The sequence below is a fragment of the Leptidea sinapis genome, chromosome 6, assembly GCF_905404315.1.
Source record: "Leptidea sinapis chromosome 6, ilLepSina1.1, whole genome shotgun sequence".
Taxonomy (NCBI): Eukaryota; Metazoa; Arthropoda; class Insecta; order Lepidoptera; family Pieridae; genus Leptidea; species Leptidea sinapis.
The window spans coordinates 2,625,332-2,648,074 of NC_066270.1; the positions used below are offsets into that span (position 1 = coordinate 2,625,332).

The 22,743-nt window shown below is 35.8% G+C and overlaps 2 protein-coding genes across 2 annotated transcripts in view; one reads left to right on the forward strand and one right to left on the reverse strand.

Annotated features, from left to right (window-relative positions):
• The window catches only part of LOC126964869 (serine/threonine-protein phosphatase 5), a 415,601-nt gene that overhangs the window by 378,005 nt on the left and 14,853 nt on the right, over positions 1-22,743 (reverse strand). The window lies entirely within an intron of this gene.
• On the forward strand, positions 13,450-21,182 carry LOC126965182 (uncharacterized). Its single transcript, XM_050808623.1, has 5 exons — positions 13,450-13,563; positions 14,977-15,118; positions 16,638-16,791; positions 19,575-19,761; positions 21,026-21,182. Exons 1-5 carry the CDS (start codon positions 13,502-13,504, stop codon positions 21,180-21,182), a joined length of 702 nt encoding a protein of 233 aa, XP_050664580.1. The 5' UTR covers positions 13,450-13,501.

Sequence of the window (22,743 nt, forward strand, 5' to 3'; positions counted from 1 at the left end):
TCCACTACCAGCTGACATTACTGGCTAGTAATGGTTGAGTGTATTGATTGGTATTAAAGCCATATTTTGCTTTGAACATAATCTTGCTAAACAGTTTTGACGACCTGTATAGCTGAGTGGTTAGCGATCCTACCTACTAAGCTAGAAGTCCCGGGTTCGAATCCCGGTAGGTGCAAGCATTTATATGATGAATATGAATGAATAATGTATTTATGTATGTTTAAGTAAGTATATTGTTTTAAATATATCATTGTCTTGTAACCCATAACACAGGCTATATATGCCTAACTTGGGGCAAGATAATTTGTGTAAAAAGTGTGTCAATATTATAAAAAAAAACAGTAGGTATTAATTCGAAATTTGTATACTTACACCTGGAAGTCCGATCCCAAGAGTGTGATGAAAATGATTTGTTCAAGATTGGCGCAATGATGCTAGTGAGAAACACTACAACGCCCGCTATCATCAGCGATGACAGATTCACATTGATTTTCGGAAAATGCTGAAAGCAACAGTTAGAGTAAAAAGTAAATTGTGTTCACTCTGGGTAAAAATGTAGAAGTTCTACATTAATCACAAGAGCACTTGCTTATCATTGAGAGAGGTATACTTTATCACAGTAAAAATATATAGGTGAAAACTATTTATTCCATCTTGCAGCTTATTTGGTTATAGGCGATCATTATGCAACCTACCTTTTGCAGCACTGAAGGAATAAGGAATAATAAGGAACCGTAGAAATTGTTTTTTTTTTAAATGAGGATAAACGAGTGTACAAGTAACCTGATGTTAAGTGATATTCACCGTCGTAAATTCTGAAATTTCATAGGAGTTACAGGAGCCTTTTTGGAAGGTGTGCGCTCCTTTTTCAAGGTATCGAAATCAAGATCTGGAAGTATGCTTACTTTTGATAAAAATAAGAAGAATAGAAGCTTTTCCTGTTGGCGGTAATACGGCCTTCCAATTACAAAGCGATGATGCACATGTATTTATTATATTAGTCGTAAATCTTTAAAAGATACGGCTTCAAATCGAAACAAAAAGAGCTCTATCACTTGGTGGCAAAGTTGGCACACCTGCAGCAGAAAATTACGATAGGGTGACAACCTCATCTACCACCAATTATAACTACAAAATCTTCACCACATTGAAGTTTTATATTTCCCTATTCTCTTCACCAAAACAAAAGATTTTGCGTTTGATTAACGTGGTCTCGAAACGTCGGGGCTAACTAAAATAATAATAAAAATTTAACTTTTACGCAAAATGTAATGAAATAAATAACAAACTTACAATTACGCGCGTTTTAATCCTTTCAAAAGTGTTTTATTTGAATAATTTTACACTCGCGTTAATCAAAGAAAATACTATTAATTATATTTGACAAAACAAACATTATTTCAATGATAAAGTAAAAAATACAATAAATCTTTGATCACCTACCTGTGGATGAGAAAATGGTGTTTCACTCAGACCATTTTTCAATGGTACCCGTATAAATGGCAGGTTAATATCGAGGCCGATCTATAAAAGGAAAAGTAAAGTAAACTATTGTTTTAAATGTATATATTATATTCCAGTGATATAAAGCAAAATAAAATTGAAATATTGATCACATTTTTTTTTAATATCAGAAAAACACACAGAATGCATTTAGAAATAAACATGTGCATTTTACCGGAATGTTCTGATACATAGAATAGTTCAATTTAATACAGATACCAATTGTTAAGTATATTTCGTAGGAACACTTTTTTTACGTTGCCATCATACGTTGTAAGACATGACCCCTTCATTAGCCAGTACACATAATATCACAATATGGCAACTTTTTAAAAAAAAATGGCTCTAAGAGATGAAGACGGATGTATATTAACTAAATTTTATTCCGGAATTTCCTCAGAAAGTGGGAGAGGTTCTAAAGAAATCTATTATCCCGTGAGCCTCTTGCACGTATGCCTCCTCTTACATAAAAAAAAATTTTGCCAAATTCTGCGTGGAGGGAAACGTGGTCTAATATAAATAAGTGTTTGAGTTGTTATTTAGCATTCCAAATACTTATCTTCTTTAGAGATTCTCTAATTACTAAAACTGTATCAGATATTTTGGCTTTCCTTATTTAAATACTTTTGTTAAGGTCTAATATTCAATCACTTTATATTCTGGAATATAGCTATAGGAATTGTTGCTAAAATACAGCTAATTATGTACAGAGTATATGTTTATATCTACGTATAAAATTCTTTAAAAACAAAACCTGCCTGTAGATTGTCGGGCTTGCTTGCATCGAAGGAGAATAAACTTTTTGAATCCCTTCCATTTTCCAGGCCACACACAACTGCAAGGATGCAAAAAAATAAAAAACCTCGGAAGCACATTTTAAAATGACATTCGAAATTTAAAAAGTTGTCAATATCAATGTAAGCGAGTTTCTCCCGCCAAATTATTAACGCGTGTGGCGCGATTTCATGGCGAATTTGCAGAAATAGTCTAGGAATGAATGGCCACTTGTTTGAAATAAAAGTTTCCGTGTATTGTTGCATGTAATCAGATGATCTCAACTTAGGATCTCAACTTAGTGGTACACACACTGTGATATATAGAACTACAATGACTATAGACAGACTTTTATTATCTTTAAATGCAAAATTATTATGTGATTTTTTTATTGTTCCTTTTACTTATTTGAATAAAATACTTTTTAGAGGACTAAAACGCGTGTGCAATTGCGTTATAATTGAATATTACATAGACTATTTTGTAAAAAAATCATTTATTAAAGAGTTTCGTGAATTTAACAATCAATAAAGTAACGGGCGACAGCAGTTAGTGTAAGTGAACGTTTTAACAGTTGACATTATTATTTACCACACAATCAATGGAATAATGTATTTATTAGGTAATAGTTATTTTTGCAACTGTTGTGTAATAAGGGTTATATAACATGAATGTGGGTTTATCACACGAAGCCAAGCAGAGTGTGATAATATCACATGAGTGTTTTAATACCTAATTATCAACAGTTGCATACAAGACTTTATCTATGAATCGTCTATAAAAGATTCTGAAACAGCTTACTGCTAACATTAAAATAGCCAGTACTAGTTACCGTAATATCATCCAAAGGAGTGTTCTTATGAAAACGGATGATATAATGTTGTACTGAATTACAACAATCGTTTGGATGATGTAATGGTTATGAGGACATTGGGTGTTTTAATGTTGGCAATAAGCTAACTGTTTTAGAATCTTTACATATAATACAGTTACGGTAGCAGCTACTTAACCAATCATTATGAAATTTCGCCCACAGTACATTGTAGCCATATTCTTATTGCGCCCGTTCTTCTCAGGGCTGAGGCGAACTTCTGCGAGTTGGTATTGGCTTTCACTTAGTGAAATCATATCCTATTATGAATAAAAACATTTGAAATTGAATTTGAAAGTGAGTGTATTGTTTGACAAGTCGTAATCAGTCAGCCACACATTGAATTAGCTCCTTACGGTCGTTCCCAATATACTATCTACAGATAGAGATAAATTACTACCTTCTACTGTCAGTAATTAGCTGTCAATAATCTGAAGCTGTCACAATATACCCGATAAGTCATTCTTATCGCCTTATATTGGGACGCGTGAATTGAAATTTCCATACAAACTTCTATCGCTGGTAAGCTATACGTCGTCCCATTGACAGATAGCGTGTACAGATAAGGTAAGTTTCCGTCGATATGTTTATTGGGACAGAAAAGTTACGATTTTTATCTCAAGTAAGAGATAGACTGAATATTGGGAACGGCCGTTAGTCATGCATTATCGGGCTGTCAGTTTCTCTATACGCAATAAGTATATTTTAAGTATTTTACCAGGATGAAGAGTTTTGTATAAAACAAAGAGAATATCAAATTTAACAACATTATATGTTTATCATTACCTGAGTTGGACCGATTTAAAATGTTTATATTACTACATCACGCCTCTTGGCTTCGCTAAACACAGCGTGTTCGAACAATGACTTATTATAACAACATAGAAAATGATGTTGTTTTAATGGCTAAGTGGGTGTGCCGGGTTGAGTAATCATAATTTCTAGACTGCGAGGGCTTTTTAAGGTTCTCTTCCTTATTACTTATACAGAAAAACCCAGTTTAAGACGATTTCACAGGGACCCAACCTAAAACGCGTACTATGCGGATTAAGAAAAATAAATTTTACCTTAAATAATTTATGCATCTAGATAGAGCCTCTTGCTACTAGACAACCTATGAAAACAGGCCAGGTTTATTGCTTTAGCGTGCGTGACAAGCTATGTCTTACACTCGCGATTTGTATGTCACTTTGTGTAAGTGTGCGTGCATTGCTGAAAATACCACGGCCTAACTAGAAGAATAAATTAATAAATTACTACTGACGTTTTTAAAGTTATCACATATTATAGGAAGATTTTGATGCGTTATTAATAGAGACCGGATTATATGCTAAAAAAATGCCCAAAATATGCATGCAAATATGCAAGTAAAATAACTGAAATATGCACGAAAATCCATAAAAAGGTCCAAAATATGCATAAAATTAAACAGGAAAAAATAAAAAGTCATATTTCTATTTCATTTTATAAAGGCTTTAACTGAGTGAAGTCGTATTTGTGAAAGAAACTATTACAAGATATGCCTACTTAGGTAACAATGAAATTAAAAATTTACCTTTAAAAATATGTACTACTTAGTACTGTTCTAAATGTTCTGTAGACAAATTGTGTCTATGATCGCTTAGTAAATTTTTGTAAGCGGAAAAGGAGCGTTCTACGTCTATTGAGGTTACTGGGCAGAATTTTTTGAGTGCTAAAAGCTATTCCTAAAGCATCGAACGATGGGCGAGATCCAGCGTAAATATGCATGGTAAATATTTTTTTCTAAAATATGCAACTACCGCTGAAAAGGTACTTAATATGCAAAAGCATATGCAATATGCTTTTGCATTTAATCCGGTCTCTAGTTAATAATTACAAGTTATCAACATAACTAAACTTTTGCAGTGCTTCTTCGCTGTGGTTCAAAGAAGCTACATAGCATCTTAAATCATTAACAGCTGATAATGCCTAGGGGTTTGACAAAATCGGGTCGACTAATTCGTCTTCATCTATATCATTTAGGGCCTCTTTTTGTGTTATTTACATTCTCAATAAGATCTTCAATTGATTGAATGTCGTATGGTGCTATATTGTCATCAATGGAAATTCTCAGTGACCGCTGCCACCAGAGATAATAGATACAGGTTACTGGCTTATCAATCGTTTTAAAAGCGTTAAGGCGTCTATACACGCCAATGACCTTGTTCATAGGGTGAGGGTGGGTGACCAGGGAGTACGAGTCGTATTGAATAAAATAATTGTTAATTCATAGAGGTCCCGGGTTCGAATCCCGGTAGGTGCAAGCATTTATATGAAGAATATGGATGTTTATTTCCGAGTCATGGATGTTTAAATGTATTTATGTATGTTTATATTCATGTTTAAATGAATTTATGTATGTTTAAGTAAGTATATTGTATTAAATATGTCATTGTCTTGTAATCCATAACACAGGCTATATATGCTTAACTTGGGGCGAGATAATTTGTGTCAAAAGTGTGTCAATAATGAATGATGACTAAAAACATTATAACAACCACTTGATTTACTTTCGTTTTCTGCATTTTTGCAAACAAAAGTTATGTTATTTGAAGTAATATTGACCTAACATTTAGATATTAAATATTTTTTACAGAAATAAAATTTGAAAACAAAATTTTATGGACGATGCGGGACTCGATCCCACGACCTATGGCGTTCCGTGCCAGTGCTCTGCCAACTGAGCTAATCGTTCGAGTTACGTATCGTCATACAATCTTGTATGTTGTTTGTTTAACTCTCAGGTTGTGGCTTCATCTACAGGATCTACTTTACAGTTGATAACCTGCTCAACCCCAATATTTACATATTAGGAAAAACACTTTAGAAACATAACAAATTGTTAAGATTTACAAGAGCGACATCTCAAATTTCCTAATTTCCTAAAAAAATAACCGATTTTAATGGATTCATGGAGTGCAGTTTAGATTTGGGACGCATAATTATTTTTATTTTCAATATTTTTTATGGAATTATTTTCTATCATAGAATTTATTGACGCACGGTTTGACAATTCCGCTCTAAAACAATTTCATTATAGGGAGCATATTTTACGAAATAATTCTTGATATTATGAAATATTATTGACAAATTCTTAAAAAAATAGTAGGTATTTTATTTATTATGTACAGAACAACGTCTCTCGGGTCAGCATGTTAAATTATAACATTTTAGGTGGCCTGTGCACAGGGCGTGCATTGGTTTTCTAGAAGGTAGGCTCTGTAGATCTAACTGTAGGGGGCAGTACTGGGTTTTGAGGTTAAATATTGAAGTTGTTTGTGTTTCGCATACAGTTTCCGGACCATTTGGTCAATCAAATACTTTAGTTTAATCAGTGGATGTTTAATATGTAAGTACTAATAAATGCAATACTTTTGTATTGAGTTAATAGAGGATTTGTTAAAGAATAACGGAACAAAATTTAACTGAAAAAGCTATAACACTAGTGCTATTTATATTAAGGTTCATATGCACGCCCCTGCCTGTGCAGAACCAGACAAGAACCATGCATCATTATAGTAATGCCTGCTTTACCAAAGAAGCTTTAATGTATTTCTTGAATTTGTGATCAGTGAGTCCTAGTATATTGTTTGGTAATTTATTGTAAAGTTGAATATAAAGAACTACAAAGGAGCCGTTAATTCTAGCCAACTTATTAAACGAAACGTACATACAGTTTATTATTTCTTTTTTACCAGTGGGGGGCTCCTTTGCACAGGATGCCGGCTAAATTATAGGTCGCCTATTTCTGCCGTAAAGCAGTAATGTATAAACTTTACTGTGTTTCGGTCTGAAGGGCGCTGTAGCTAGTGAAATTACTGGGCAAATGAGACTTAACATCTTATGTCTCAAGGTGACGAGGGCAATTGTAGTGCCGATCAGGATTTTTGCGCTTTTCAAGAATCCTGAGCGGCGCTTCATTGGGCAGGGCGTATCAATTACCATCAGCTGAACAACCTGCTCGTCTCGTCCCGGTTTTTTTATAATTTATAATATAGGGACTGGTGTAAAATGGCGCTTTATGCGAGAAATCGTATTAAGCGTGATCGTGTTGTACAGTCTACTTCTCTCAGTCCATACGTCGGACAATTTTTCTACATAACAATCTATCTAAAGCATTTATTTATCTTTTAAAGCATTAATATCTCTGTCTTTATAGTTTTTTAACATTTGTACTGTCATTTTTTCTTTTCTTTATTTAATGTTAATTGTTCATATCTATTGTACTTGTAAAAAATTTGGTGGCAGTTTTCGCAAATAAAAAATTACTATTATTATTATCTTTATATATATAAATGAATTGCTGTTCGTTAGTCTCGCTAAAACTCGAAAACGGCCGGACCGATTTGGCTAATTTTGGTCTTGAATTATTCGCGGAAGTCCAGGGAAGGTTTAAAAGGTGAATAAATATGAAAATTCTCGGAAAAAAATAAATATAAACAAAAATTTTGTTCTTCCTTTGATGTGTCCCCCGTCATTCAAGAATCAATTTGAAAGAATAGTTTAAAATAAATAACGAATTAAATTCGTTGATTTTTCTTATTACAGCAAGTATATATATATAAATGAATTGATGTTCGTTAGTCTCGCTAAAACTCGAAAACGGCCGGACCGATTTGGCTAATTTTGGTCTTGAATTATTTGTGGAAGTCGAGGGAAGGTTTAAAAGGTGAATAAATATGAACGTTCTTGGAAAAAAAATAATATAAACAAACAATTTGTTTTTTCTTTAATGTGTCCCCCGTCGTTCAGAATTAAAATTGAAAGAATAATTTAAAATAAATAACTGATTAGATTTTATATATCTTTCTTTCTAAATGATACTACTAAGCACTTCTTGGCCAACATTCAGAAATATAACAGCTGTTCCCCAATGACATCTATATTGATAATTATAAAATAACTATATAACCTAAATAATAAATAGTCTGAGAATCGGTTTTCATCTATTTTTTATACACCAAAAATTTTAATTATTAATTTTCTTATTACTTTATATGGCAATACAACGTTTGCTGGGTCAACTAGTAAATAATAAAAGTTATTGTGGCGAAAACCAAAATGTCCTCATCTAAATGTAAATTAAAAACTTTTACAAAAGTATTTACAAAGTGCAATGTGAATTTTGTACGATGGTACGTCTGTGAGTCCCACAGGATTCACTTGATGGTAGATAACCGCCCGTATTCGTTAATTACATCAATCATAATACTCCGCCCATCGAGTTTAATTTCATATGAGTTCTTAGTTTATTCAGAAACTGAATCCAACTACAATCCGCAATGCTTATATATTTGTGAACTGTGACTGGATACAGAACAGGGAAATAACCGTTATGCGGTTTTCGTTCGGGGCACTAGGTACTAAACACACCACAGTAGGTACCACACCTATTTCTGCACTGTACAGTGGTAATCTGGTTTGAAGGATTGATATTTAAAAATAGATGGTGATCTGTGGTCACTATCCACTGATTGGTGCCTGTTACCCCAGATGCAGTCAGGCAAGCGACGATATTATGGTGACGTTATGCTCGAACCACGAGTGGTGCGATAACATCGCCTTATGGAGGAACATGGTATGAAAGTGTATAGAAATTAGTGGGACGACGGCGTGACGCTCGTGGAGGTAGCGCCTATAATGGTTAACGGTTATATTTACCATTTTGTGTTATTATAAACATATACCTGTATAAGTTTGCACCTTAAGCACAAGGAAAACCCACTGTTAATACCTCGCCCAGTATCCCATACTCTAGTATCGTGTACGCTAGCCTATACTGCAGTCACCGGAAGAGAAAGTCAAATTGGCTTCGAAGAAACTGGACATCTATATAATGTTGAACCTTTTACGAGAGAATGATGCCGCTGATGAATTGGCCAGGAGGGGCTCAGCGATGACAGCAAAAGGACCAGAACCAACTATCCCTCTCCCGCCTAGCTGGCCTGCGATGGTAATACGTCAACACACCAAGGAATTACATAATAAATACTGGATGGGAGTGAATGGGTGTAGACAAGCTAAAGAAGCTCTACCTCAAATAGACCCTAAGCTCTCTCGCAAGCTAGTAAAACTTCCACGACCTAAGTTTAGGTTTAAATAACGGAAAATAACTCATGTTCTGACGGGTCACGGCCCTTTTAACAAGCATCTGTTTAATATAGGTGTCACCGACAGTCCACTGTGCAGAGCCTGCATGGAGGCAGATGAAACAGCCGCACACGTCATTCTGGAGTGTAGGAGTGTGGCCACATACCGGGCCAAACACCTGGGGTCACCGAGGACTCTCCCCGAGGTCATGGGTGACATCAGAGGTTTGATACAATACCTTGAGGAGCTGGGGTGGCAGGATTAGCCGCCCACCTCACCACGCAAAATAGGCGCGCTGCAGTCGTCGAGTTGCGGATAATAGCCCGTGATAACATGTAACCTATAATGTTGAACCTTCTGCAAGCCAGCAATACTTTTTGGACCACGTGCTTAGATTCGCACTTAAACTATTAGGATACACGGTGGATTTTTTCATTACAACTTTGAGGGCAGTAGAAGTAGATCCTGCAAATGGAGCGACAACCTTGTTGTCGAAAGTTGAACAAGACATACCAAGATTTACGAACCATACGTCAGTCAAACGGTTGGCACAGTTGGTAACACTCGGATGGAACTCGAGAGGTCGAACCCGAGTCCCGCATCCTTCTTAAATTTTGGTTACAACTTTAATTTGTAAAATTAATCCTAGAAGTGAGGGATATCACTTTAAACATAACAAATTGTTTAGATTTGAAAGAGCTACATCTCAAGTCAATTTCCTAATATGTAATTATTAGGATTGAGCTACTGCTCAATGATAACCTTATCAACTGTAAAGTAGATCCTGTAGATGGAGCGACAACCTGAGAGTTGAATAAAATATATGAAGATTTCCGAACCATACGTCAATCGAACGGTTGGATCAGTTGTTCTTAAATTTTATTTAAAATGTACCTATTCTTATTTTATATTTTTGAGACATTCATCTTTCAGGTTTAATAAGAGAGTATATATATACGTACGAGTTAACACTGTATGAATATTTTAGATTAGGTAGATTAGAATTATGAGTCGCGAACAGTACCTTCTTATAGGATCGGCTGCGAACTGCATAATATGCCACGAAAAAAAAATTTGCATTGTCCGCTACCTCTTTGCAGATCCTACCGACCAATGAACTCTGTGCAAACATGCAAAGTAGTGGCGTATGCAACAAAACTAATTTGTTAAAACGTGCATACGCGGCTTTATATGAGGTCAGGTAAATAAGTAGATAACAGTAGATATGCGGCGAACTTGTAATAAGAGAAGGAGGTGTACTGAGTAACTAATAGTATGGGATATGGAAGCAAAGCAAGAATCATAATTAATAATTAAAATAATGGACTTATATAAAAAAAAATGCAGAATAAATATTTCTGGGGAAGGCAGAATAAGGGCTAACATGTTGAGATATTTAAGATGATGAACTAACAAGGTGATGGTAACTAACTAAGCTATGGTAGTGTAATCTTAGCTGTGATTTATAAACTAAAAAATTTATAAAAATAATATTATAATAGAAAAGAACACACGAATGTTTCACAAGAAATCACGATCATATCTTGTAGAGAAAACACGCTGACGACGCCAAGAAAGGGAATTAACTGTCAAAAAGAATTTAAACACTACGTTCAGGTTTCAAAGCTGTCACAGTCCATCTAGGGCCATTTCCAATTTTTAGTCTATCTCCAGTTGTGGGCTACTTGAGATAAAAAAAAAAACTATCGTTGACTTTTCTGTCCCAATAAACTTATCGACGGTAACTCACCTTAACCGTGCACGCTGTCTGTCAATGGGACGACGTATAGCTTAATAGCGATATACAGTTTGTATGAAAATTTCAATTCACGCGTCCCAATATAAGGCGATAAGAATGACTTATCGGGTATATTGGGACAGCTTCAGATTATTGACAGCTAATTAGTCAGTAATTAGTAGAAGGTAGTAAATTATCTCTATCTGTAGATAGTATATTGGGAACGGGCGCTAGACGTATAAAATATGATCTAAGCAGATAACTTGGAAATAACTCATAAGATGACTAGTAATGCGGTATCACTCGCTTAGATACCAATCTCGTGGTAGTGGAAAGTCTACTTACGGCCGTTCCCAATATACTATCTAAAGATAGAGATAAATTACTACCTTCTACTGTCAGTAATTAGCTGTCAATAATCTGAAGCTGTCCCAATATACCCGATAAGTCATTCTTATCTCCTTATATTGGGACGCGTGAATTGCAATTTCCATACAAACTTTATATCGCTGGTAAGCTATACGTCGTCCCATTGACAGACAGCGTGTACGGGTAAGGTGAGTTACCGTCGATAAGTTTATTGGGACAGAAAAGTGAACTATCGTTGACTTATAGTTACGATTTTTATCTCAAGTAAGAGATAGACTGAATATTGGGAACGGCCGTAACTCGGACAATAGATTTGCTGCTACGAAACAACAGGTATGAATTCTCTATGAAATGCCTTCTGTTGGACTTAAATTTTCCGAACATTTACAATTGTAATTTATATTTTTTTTACACCATCGGAAAGTAAAGATTTCAAAGAATAGAAAGCACATAAACTTTTTGAAAAAAGCTGATATTTTGACCGGTGAATTTTTGATTGAAAATAAGGGTTCTTTTCCGATATTTGAGTCAAAATAAGGTGAAAAAATAAATATTTCAATTCAAATAAATTACAGTGTATTTGGAACATAAAAAGGTAACTTTTTACAATATTTCGTGAAAAAAAATTTTTTTTTGTAAAAGATAAAAATAAAAAACCTAAAACTTGGTTTTTTGAATTTTTCACATAAACTTTGAGGTTATGTGAAAAAAGTGTAAATACAAAAGTTGTAGATCTCTTTATTACCTACAACTTTGCCAATTAACTTTTTGCCATAGGACTTGTAATTTTGCCGGAAATCGAGATAAACCGTTTTTTACCCTAAAACACCCCCCCTTTTCCGCTTCCCGACCTCTCGCCCGTAATTTATTATTCCCTTAATTTTTGTTACATTCTCGTCCTTTACCAATGGGTTACATCCTACTATTATTTTTTTTGGTTTCAAAAATTATCGACCCTGGTCTAATAGTACAGGCTTAGTTTGGGGCGACATAATTTGTGTAAAAGTGTGTCAAAGTATGCCAATGATGCACATTGCACATCATGGGATATTATGGCTCATAGTTCCTTGTACTCAAAGGTCCATAATCTGTCAGATGTTTTACTCGTATATCCGTATTCAGTTGGGCCAACTTAAGATCTTCCATACTATTCAGGTATCCCACTATATTGAAGACTTCCTTTGTTCTAACCGTGTAATATTTGACTATATGGTTAGGGCGTGTAAAGAGGCTTTAGTACAGTTCAGTGCAGCCATGTTCACTACGACCAATGTAGACAGGCACTGTTATCACTATTGCTAGTGAACTAGCAGTGGCTAAGACTGATTTTTTTATGAATCTCATTAGATCTTTTCCAGTGAGCTGACGTATCTCAAGTGGTTGAAGAATTATTATTAGACGGGGTTTTATCTGCACTATTACAAATTCTACACGCTCTGCAAGCATTTAGCATTTCAATCACAGATCTATTATTTATCTAGTCCTTTTGGTGATCTTGTGTTGCAATCCATGTAGGATGACATATAGATATTTTTAGATTGTTATTTGATATTTTTAGGAATGTGACAGTTAAGCGTTTTCTATACTACATCAAGAGATAGAGATTCTCATTGGTATTGAAATGCAGATTCAGCAAATACTGACGTATTTTTAATTTTTTTAAAGAGATACTTATAGCAATGTTTATATAGACCTAATTATTCCGAAGCAATCATTTAATTTAAAAATAAGAATGGTGTTAAAATAATTCCAAGAGACCACTCAACATAATAAAAGGTAACTTTTTTTGTTGAATATTCATTAAGTTATATTTAGATATAATACCTTACCAATACGGTACTAACAAAACAAAGTGCTCTGCTCGGCTAAAAAAGCTTACTCTCCCAAAAATATCTGAAGCACATAATCCCTATGCGTTCACATCATCATATTTCGGCAATGTTTTCATATTGTTCCGTTCTTTGTCTTCAGACATAAGCAACGACAGAGAAATGTGGGACATAATTTCGATACCATCGTTACCGTGTTATACAACATGCGACAGTAATGTTTCTACATTCGATTGTTCCGGGTTAAGCATCGGAACGCGTCGTATAAAGACCATATACTTGAGTGGAACCCGGCAGTACTGCACCATGTTCAAGATAGTATTGATAGCGTGCTTGGGCTGTGTGGCAGCTGACTTCAGAAGCAATGGGTAAGGTTGTTGACTTAATTAGTATTTTATAGGTGCTACTTGCACGTCACAACTCGCTCAGATTTATATATTATTACTAGCTGACCCAGCAAACTTTGTATTGCCATATAAAGTAAAAAGAAAAAATCAAGAATTAAAAATTTTGGGGTATAAAAAATAGATGACGACCGATTCTCAGAGCTAACAAATATTAAATCGTACATCAAATCTACCAACTATAGGTAGCTAAAATTATGTTTGTTATACCTCCTGAGAAAGACAGGAAGATATAAAGATTCTAATTAGTTATTCATTTTAAACTATTCTTTCAATTTGATTTCTGAACGACACGGGACACATCAAAGGAAAAACAATATTGTTGTTTTTATGTAATTCGGAGTATTTTCATATTTATTTATACCAAAGTTTGCCAAATCGGTCCAGTCGTTCTCGAGTTTTAGCGAGACCAACGAACAGCAATTAATTTTATATATATATATATAGATTATATAATATAAAAAGTATTCCTACTCTCGAAATTGTCTACCACAGTGTCTGAAAACGAAGGTTTTGACCGGTGATGACTTACGGTACGCAGACGTGGACGCTAACTATGGGCCTTTTAACAAAGCTCATGGTCGCTGAGAAGGCTATGCTTGGAGTTTCTCTGCGAGATCGAATCAGAAATGAGGAGATCCGTAGGAGAACCAAAGTCACCTACATAGCCAAAATGAATGCGAAACTGAAGTGGCAGTGAGCGGCAGGGCACATAGGTCGACGGACAGATGGCCGTTGGGGCAGTAAAGTCCTCGATTGGCGAACACGTACCGGAAGACGCAGTGTTGCTCCGCACACGTTGCTCCGCTCTGACGCAGGCCCCCCTACAATATGGATCGACGATCTGGACAAAATCGCCGGAATACGTTGGATGAGGGCAGCGCAGGACTGATCGTCGTGGAAATCTTTGGGGGAGGCCTTTGTCCAGCAGTGGACGTCTTCCGGCTGATGATGATGATGATAAGAAGTTGAAATATAACGCCTTATTATTTTAAACAGCAAAGTGATTGAAATCAATATTTGCTAAGATGTTAACTTATTTTTTAATTAATGAAATTTACGTATTAATCTCAATTTATAATACATACTACTGGTGTACTATTCTTTCAAATCGAGAAAGTTTTGAGTTGAAAGACAAAAAGAACATAGTGTAATTTTTGTACCCCACGACATAAGTGAAAAGTTTAAAAGGCGAAATAAAATACAATTTTTTTCTTCTACATTTCCAAAGTTAACACTACTTATAATTAAAATTCTTGTTAATAGTGTTTAAATTATTCAGGTGTAATTCAATACTCACAAAAAAATGTGCCGGCGGGCCAAGTTTTCACCTAAAATATATAAATAATGTTGTTAACTCGAGCGTTTTGTTAACAGTGGTTTTATACCCAGTTCCTCCTACCAGCATATGGAAGACCAGTTAGCGCAACCTTCTGCCAGGATAGAGAAGAGCAGGGAAGACAGAGATGACCACGGAGACAGGACTCAGAGATTTGGCATATCTACTTATGGAACCACGGTATGATTAATATTACTGCGGCATTATTACTTCTTGTTCTTCTCATCATCTGTTTTCTTTTATAACAATAAGGGATGAGGCGAGCAGTACGTTCAGCTGATAGTAATCGATACGCCCTGCCCATTAAAATTCAGTACCGCTCAGGATTCTTGAAAAACCCAAAAATTCTGAGCAGCACTACAATTGCGCTCGTCACCTTGAAACATAAGATGTTAAGTCTCATTTGCCCTGTAGTTTTACTAGCTACGGCGCCCATCAGACCGAAACACAATAAAGCTTACACATTTCTGCTTCACGACAGTAAAAGGCGCCCAAAGCAATTGTGACCAATAATCTAGCCGGCATCCTGTGCAAAAGTGCCTCCCACTGGACCCGATAAGGAAACGATATTTGGTATAATATTTGTTCTACTTTTGAACGAATATTGCCTGACTGGACATTCCCTTATAGACCTTCTTATGTTTAGTAACTATCCACCGAAGTATTTATTTTACTCATTCAAGTTAGAATTCAAATATTTTTTATACTTTATGTAATTATTTAACGTCAAATTCTACCACTCACTCGAAAATATAGGCCTTGGAAGTGATAAAAATGGTCGCAAGAAACTTAGCGGATCCATAAATTATAGATCCAATCATGTTAAGGGGGAGTTAAGCTAAATTCCACCACATAACGTCAAAATGCGTAGTTCCCGCATTATGTTGATGTTTGGCTCTAGAATGCCAACGTTTTGCTACGAGCTTCTCGAGTCACACTGTCCCTTTGTGGAATCAATTACCGGCTGCAGTCTTCAGAATCCGAATCAGAATATCTTTACTACTCTCACTATATTATACAAAACTAGTCATAACTCTACACCGGTTTACAAGAACCTAAGGTATTGTCAAGCTGTCGTTGCGAGATTGAGCGACATCTGGCCAAGCTACCTTGGCATTTATAAAATCCTCGATTCTATAATAGGATTCCTTAATTAATTGTTTTTTAATATAGGATTTGAATTGATGAATTGATAGCTCTGTCACTTTTGATGGGAGTTTGTTATAGAATCTTCCCTTTCTTATAGAATTTTCCCGAATCGATACGACTCAGGGACCACCTTCAGGCATATAGTACACTCCCGTAAACGCGACGCAACTATTGACCCTTGGTTTTGCGGATGTCCATGGACGGTTGCCTCAATACTTTCCACCATGTGGGTAACTTGCACCCCCCCCCCCCATACAAAAAAAATTACGCCAGTTGCCCAAAGCAGTAGGCAGAGAGATTACATACTTCCGTTTGCCATGATCCTGACATCCCTGGCTTCTTCCAGTAGCTTGGAACTCTCGACTTGGACCATGTTTTTTGTCCGTTCAAACTACTTTCAACCATCTTCTCCACATGATAAAACAATCCCAACATTTTATTGGCAGTAAATTTCACGATTATGAAAGATAAATTTATCTGTCTGTCGTTTCTGCCTACCGCATCATTAATGTGCGCTGTGGGTAAAACAAGAGAATTGTAAAACTTACAGGGCCCTTACGGAGGTTCAGCCCCGGGGATTTACGGACCTGTGAAGATAGATCTCGGCGGAATTCTGCTGGGATCAATTCTGGGATTTGGTGCGGTCGTGGTCCTACCGAAGATTATCCATGCCTTCTCTTACGGATACGGGGGTTATGGACGCAGTAAGTAGTTTAAAGCTGTAAGTATGTCTTTATTGTCTATGAAAAAATATGTATACTGTATAAACTGGGATCAGGTTAGGTAGTGTACCTACATAATATTTTTTTCAAGTGATAATCTATTTTTGTTGCATATTGCATAAAAATGTTAACCCTTTTGGAGACCATTGGGATATGAAAGTCGACGAAATTGTAAACCGACGCTAAGAAAAGATAAACATAATTTTAATATATTTTGTTGCAATGGGTAGGTTAAGGCGAAGAGTAAGCAGAAAACACGCAAACATGGTGTTTTTAGACAAGTTTTGTGGTGAAACTACTTAATCCTGTTATACATGTCCTTAAGTCTTATTTGTAGGTAGCTAATGCTTGCTGTTGGTTATAGTTAACACTGCTAAGCCTTTTTGAACTACCACTTTTCTTTGAAGTTAAACGAGTTTTTTGGCATGGCGTGACGCATTTTTTTGGTACTTCTCTCAGAAAAGTTAATCTTATAGCTTGTACTTTTTTGTGTGGGTTCATTTATTCAGATTAGTAGTGAATAACGAGGATTGTAAGCATATAAACTGTTTTCCACCCAAGAATTTTGATAATATTGGCTTTGTTACATAGATGGCGGGCCGGCAGCCGTGAACTCATATCGCTCAAGGTCGCTGGCATTTAGTGTCGCCTTTAGTAAAAGATTGAAGTCCTTTTTCAATACATGTAACCACTGCGCACCAATTGTACAAAGACTTGGGTCGAAATCAAGTCTAGGTACGAAGAATGAGAGAGCTTGTATGAAAGGAATGTTTTAAACCATGGCATAATGTCAGGCCCGTGACTTAAAGGAATGGTTATCACTGCTTATCACTCTGAGATACAATCAAGATTATTTTAAGATTAATGGGATTATTTACGAATAAGCACTATTAAGCGAAATTTAGGAGAAAAGCCCCGCAACGCTGATATAATTCTTCTGATGTTGCCAAATGTATGAGCGGCAGTGGACACTTACCACCAAGTGAATCGTATGCCTGGTTATCCTTTGTAAGGTTTCTTGTTAAAGATTGAAAATTGAGTAGATAATTTATACATAACATGTACCGAGGTATGGAGCGAAACAACACATTAGTTTTAAGATTAGATTGTTTTAGTACAGGTGATTAGAAAAGACAGGAGAAAATAAAAACATTGAAGAAATACTTACCACGAGGTCGACATACGGCCGTTCCCAAAATTCAGTCTATCTCCGGTTGTGGCCTACTTGAGATAAAAATCGTAACTATCATTGACTTTTCTGTCCCAATAAAGTTTTCGACGGTAACTCACCTTATCAGTACACGCTGTCTGTCAATGGGACGACGTATAGCTTACCAGCGATATTAGTTTGTATAGAAATTGCAATTCACGCGTCCCAATATAAGGCGATAAGAATGACTTATCGGGTATATTGGGACAGCTTCAGATTATTGACAGCTAATTACTGACAGTAGAAGCTAGTACTTTATCTCTATCTGTAGATAGTATACAAACAGAGCAGGCCCCATGACGGGCAGTCAGTATGACCAGGAAAACGATTACTTTTATTGAGAAAATGGACAGATGCATTAAAGCCGCTAACTCAAGAAATCACCAAAGTATTTGTTGACAGTTTATATAAAGCTTATATTTTTACAAAAAATAATTAAATAATTACACAATATGGGACGAAAATTTTTCTTTCTTAACATTTCTATTTTTTATGAACAGTGCGAAACAAAATCACCAAAATACCCTTAACTATTACAGTTGGAGCCATGCTAACCAGTCAATCTAGATAAAAAGTATACGAATTAATTGTATACCAATAGGTGTTTAACATGACATACTTTTGTAAAGAAAATAACGCATCCAACCCTTTTCATTGGCGTTCTTCCTGTGGGACCATATCTTCTCAAATTCAAAATCAAATATTTTTATTCAAAATAGGATTTAAAATCACTTATTGAACTTCAAAAACTACCACCCAATCGAAAGAGACTGCCTCAGACCTGAGAAGAATGACACCTGTCACGCAAGAAACTCAGCGGGCTTTTTTTTATATTAAATATGGATTACAATGTGATATCGTAGAATAAACATTTATAATTAAAGAGCCTGAGGGTGTTCGCTTTATTCCCAGTCCGTGGTGTCATTAAGAAAATCGTTTATGCTATAATAACCTTTCCCACACAAACGTTTTTTAACAATTCTTTTAAATTTCGTAACACATTTGTTTTGTACATTTTCTGGGATCATATTGTAGAAGCATATACATCGCCTAACAAAAGACATACTAACTCGACCCAACCGAGTAGTAAGCATAACAAGTTTATGTTTGTTCCTCGTGTTAATATTATGAATGTCACAGTTTCTAGAGAATTCCTCAATGTGCTTATGAACATACAGAACATTATCAAAAATGTATAGAGAAGCAACAGTCAAAATGTTTATTTCTTTAAATTTTTCTCTTAATGATTCTCTAGGACCTAGGTTATAAATCGCGCGAATAGCCCTCTTCTGCAGCACAAAGATGGTATTAATATCGGCCGCACTGCCCCATAACAAAATACCATAGGACATAATACTATGAAAATAACTAAAGTATACTAATCTCGCCGTATCCATGTCTGTTAACCGTCTAATTTTCTTAACCGCATATGCTGCAGAACTAAGCCTATTCGCCAATCCTTCAATATTTTAATTCCGCGAATGTCACCGTTAAAGATCAGTTTCGAGACACGTAATATAATGACTGCTTTTACAAATAATATTTGATTTAACAGGTGTTGATGCTGACTTCGGTCAACTGTCAGATATGATCAGCCACTTCGACGAGACGCTGAGCAAATACAATGTGGACTCCTCATCATGCATGCAGCGTCTCGCCTGTTCCTACATCCAGCTTGCGAACGAGAACGTGATAACTGGTAACGGAACAGACTTCGATGGAGTACTATCGTCTATTTCTAAGTAAGGAGTTTTTAATGATTAATTAGCAATTAATAATAGTAATAGAAAACGATAAGCTATGTGGAATCACCGATTTTATAAGTTTTGCCGTTAGATAATTTATGTGTCTTAGATAGTCTCTTGCTGTTTGTTAGACAGCCGATAATAACAGGCCAGGAATATTAGTTTAGTTTGTGTGATAAGCTATGTCTTACACTTGCGATTTTTATGATACTTTGTGTTAGTATGCGTGCACTGCTCAAAATAGATATTAACTCTCAACCCCAATTTTATCGACGTTTTCACACCTGTCACAGTCTTTCTAAGATAAGATAAACTTTATTTGCATTGAATAAGTTTGCTTACAGGATGGTACAGTACATATGTTAACAGTATGCTGTTCATCTTTATACAAAGCATGCAAATATCAGTGATTGACTCTATTTTTACGAGTTAATCTAAATTTATATACTTACGGGTAATTTTTGTACACGGTCAGGTATTTTATTAAATAATTTAACACACATTCCGTATACGTTACTTTGAAGCAATGAAGTTGCATTGTGATCTATCCAAAACTACTCAATGACGTTTCTGATACAGGGCGTATGAACCTGTCCTACAATTACAAACAAATCGTTATGTTTTAACGAATATGCAGACGTATAAACGATGTGAGCATGTGCTCAGGGGTGGGACAGACGCCTTATAGTGACGTTTTCAGTAGTGCCATCTGTTAGTTGGCCCGAAAATGAAAGCTTTGTCAGCTGTCACTCGCTTTGAAACCTTTCAACTTTTCTTTAGTTGTGCACTGCCCACTGGTCATAAAATAGCGGCTACTTCTAGAGTTAGTGCATGAATGTAGCTCTCGTGTTCCATTTTGCATATTTACACTACTAAATCTATCCTTTATGTTCTATGTTGTGGCAAAATTAAATAGCTAACTCTACGCGCAATTTCAACATGGTAAAAAATTGCAATACCTACATTAAAAAGTAGAGTTAGTTATTTAATTGTGTCACAACATTAAAAATGAATTTAATAATTTCGAGCTTGTATATAGTTATTTTCGGGGCTAATCTCCAGATGGCGCTAGTTTTCAAATAGACAGCTCATAATGCGTAGAGAGGGCTCTCTTTTCCCTATATATTATTATATGTGCCCAAAACGCCACTGCACGCGTCTTGCTTGTTAAAATCGAGAATAATTTGACCTATTTGAATAAACGGCATTTGATTTAAATAAAAAATGGTTATTCAACTTCTACATTAATAATATGTTGCAGCAACTCCATAGTTCGTCGAATGCTGGAAGGCACGTCGATATACGAAGCCATAGACGCCGGACGATCGATGGACACTGATTGCCACCAACTCTACTCCAAATGTAAACTAGATAAGAATACTGTGGTTAAAATCATTTCCAAAATGATACCAGTTTAGAAATTAGGGCAAAAATAAAAGATATACTTTTATCTGGATTTATTTATTTACCTATATAGAGAACTGCAGAGCAGAATATTATATAAATGGCTGATGCAATAATGATATAAAACACGAGATCTAGCGATACGTGAAGTGCAAAATCCTTGTGAAGACGCAGCCGGTCTTGTTATACCCAAAATAAAGAAACGATTCTGTGATACCTCTGGTGTAAGTTATCAGCTAACCTTTCAAGTTTCAAACCTTTTCTAGCCGGGCCGGGCCGGCAACGCTCTTGTCATTCCTCTGGTGTTGCAAGAGAATGTGGGTGGCGGTGATCACTTATTACCAGGTAGCCCGTGCGCTCCTCTGTCCTCTGTGAAATATTACCTCATGGTACGAATGAATGAATGAACAGTCTGCGATTCATTTTCCGACTTGATTGGATGGCAACCTAAATTGGATAGCTCCAATGACGTCGTGGAATGAAATAACAAAGCAGTTCATTTTAGGTCGTCAATTAAATCGCAATAAGAGTTCATGGTGCGTCATAACAGACTAGCTGTCAGCACGACGTTTAGTATAGTGTAGGTATACTGCGTGGACGCTATAAAGTAACTTAGTATCTTCATCTAACGTGAGTATTCATGCAAAGTTAGGATTAATCTTTTCAGAAGTTTTTGCATTTTGCACTGACATCATACTGACATAAATATAGAAACGGACAAAACTTCAATAAAATACTTTTTTGGATTCGATATTGTTTGTATACGAGGGCTGCACTAAGATTATCGGGAATGGAATATTTCCACTGTTCCTGTCATATTAAAATCTTTTTAATCGAAAACTCCTTGGTTTTAAAAATCAAATACCATTTATTTATTTAACAAAAGATTCTCGGTCTTGTCACAAGGTCTTTTCAAACTTGTTTAGTCTTTGAGAAAATGGAATTGACTCGAGAAAACTCTAGAGCGATAATTTATTATGACTTTCGAAGTAGTTTAACACAAAAACAGTGTGTTGACCGGATGATTTCTGCATTTGGTGATGAAGCCCCATCCAAAACCACAATTTATCGCTGGTTTGCTGAATTTCAACGTGGACGTGTCAAGCTCAGTGATGATCCCCGTCAAGGTCGTTCAAAAACTGCAGTCACCAAAGAAAACGTTGATGCTGTGCGTAAGCTGATTGAGGTAGATCGACATGTGACATACCGCGAAATTCAGGCAACTTTAGACATTTTCATGAGTCAAATACAAATAATCTTGCATGAACAATTAGGTGTAAAAATGTTGTTTTCCCGATGGATACCGCATTTGCTCTGTGAAGAGCAAAAAGCGGCTCGCGTTACTTGGTGCGTCAGACCTCTCGAAAGATTCTACGCAGGATCCTCAAATGCTGTATAGAACATCGTATCAGGTGATGAATCCTGGATATACGCGTACGAACCCGAAACAAAAAACCAGTCACGAGTTTGGGTGTTCGAAAATGAGTTAAAGCTAGCAAAAATTGTTCGTTCACGGAGTGTTGCAAAAAAAAATGGTGGCCACGTATGTCTCCAAATCCGGCCATGTTGCGACTT

Bases quoted from the DNA above. Each gene is read 5' to 3' on its own strand.
- LOC126965182 (XM_050808623.1), top strand. From the start codon at position 13,502: ATGTTCAAGATAGTATTGATAGCGTGCTTGGGCTGTGTGGCAGCTGAC. The intron at 16,792-19,574 runs GTAAGTAGTTTA...TTGATTTAACAG, and splicing joins ATACGGGGGTTATGGACGCA to GTGTTGATGCTGACTTCGGT. The intron at 19,762-21,025 runs GTAAGGAGTTTT...AATATGTTGCAG, and splicing joins GTACTATCGTCTATTTCTAA to CAACTCCATAGTTCGTCGAA.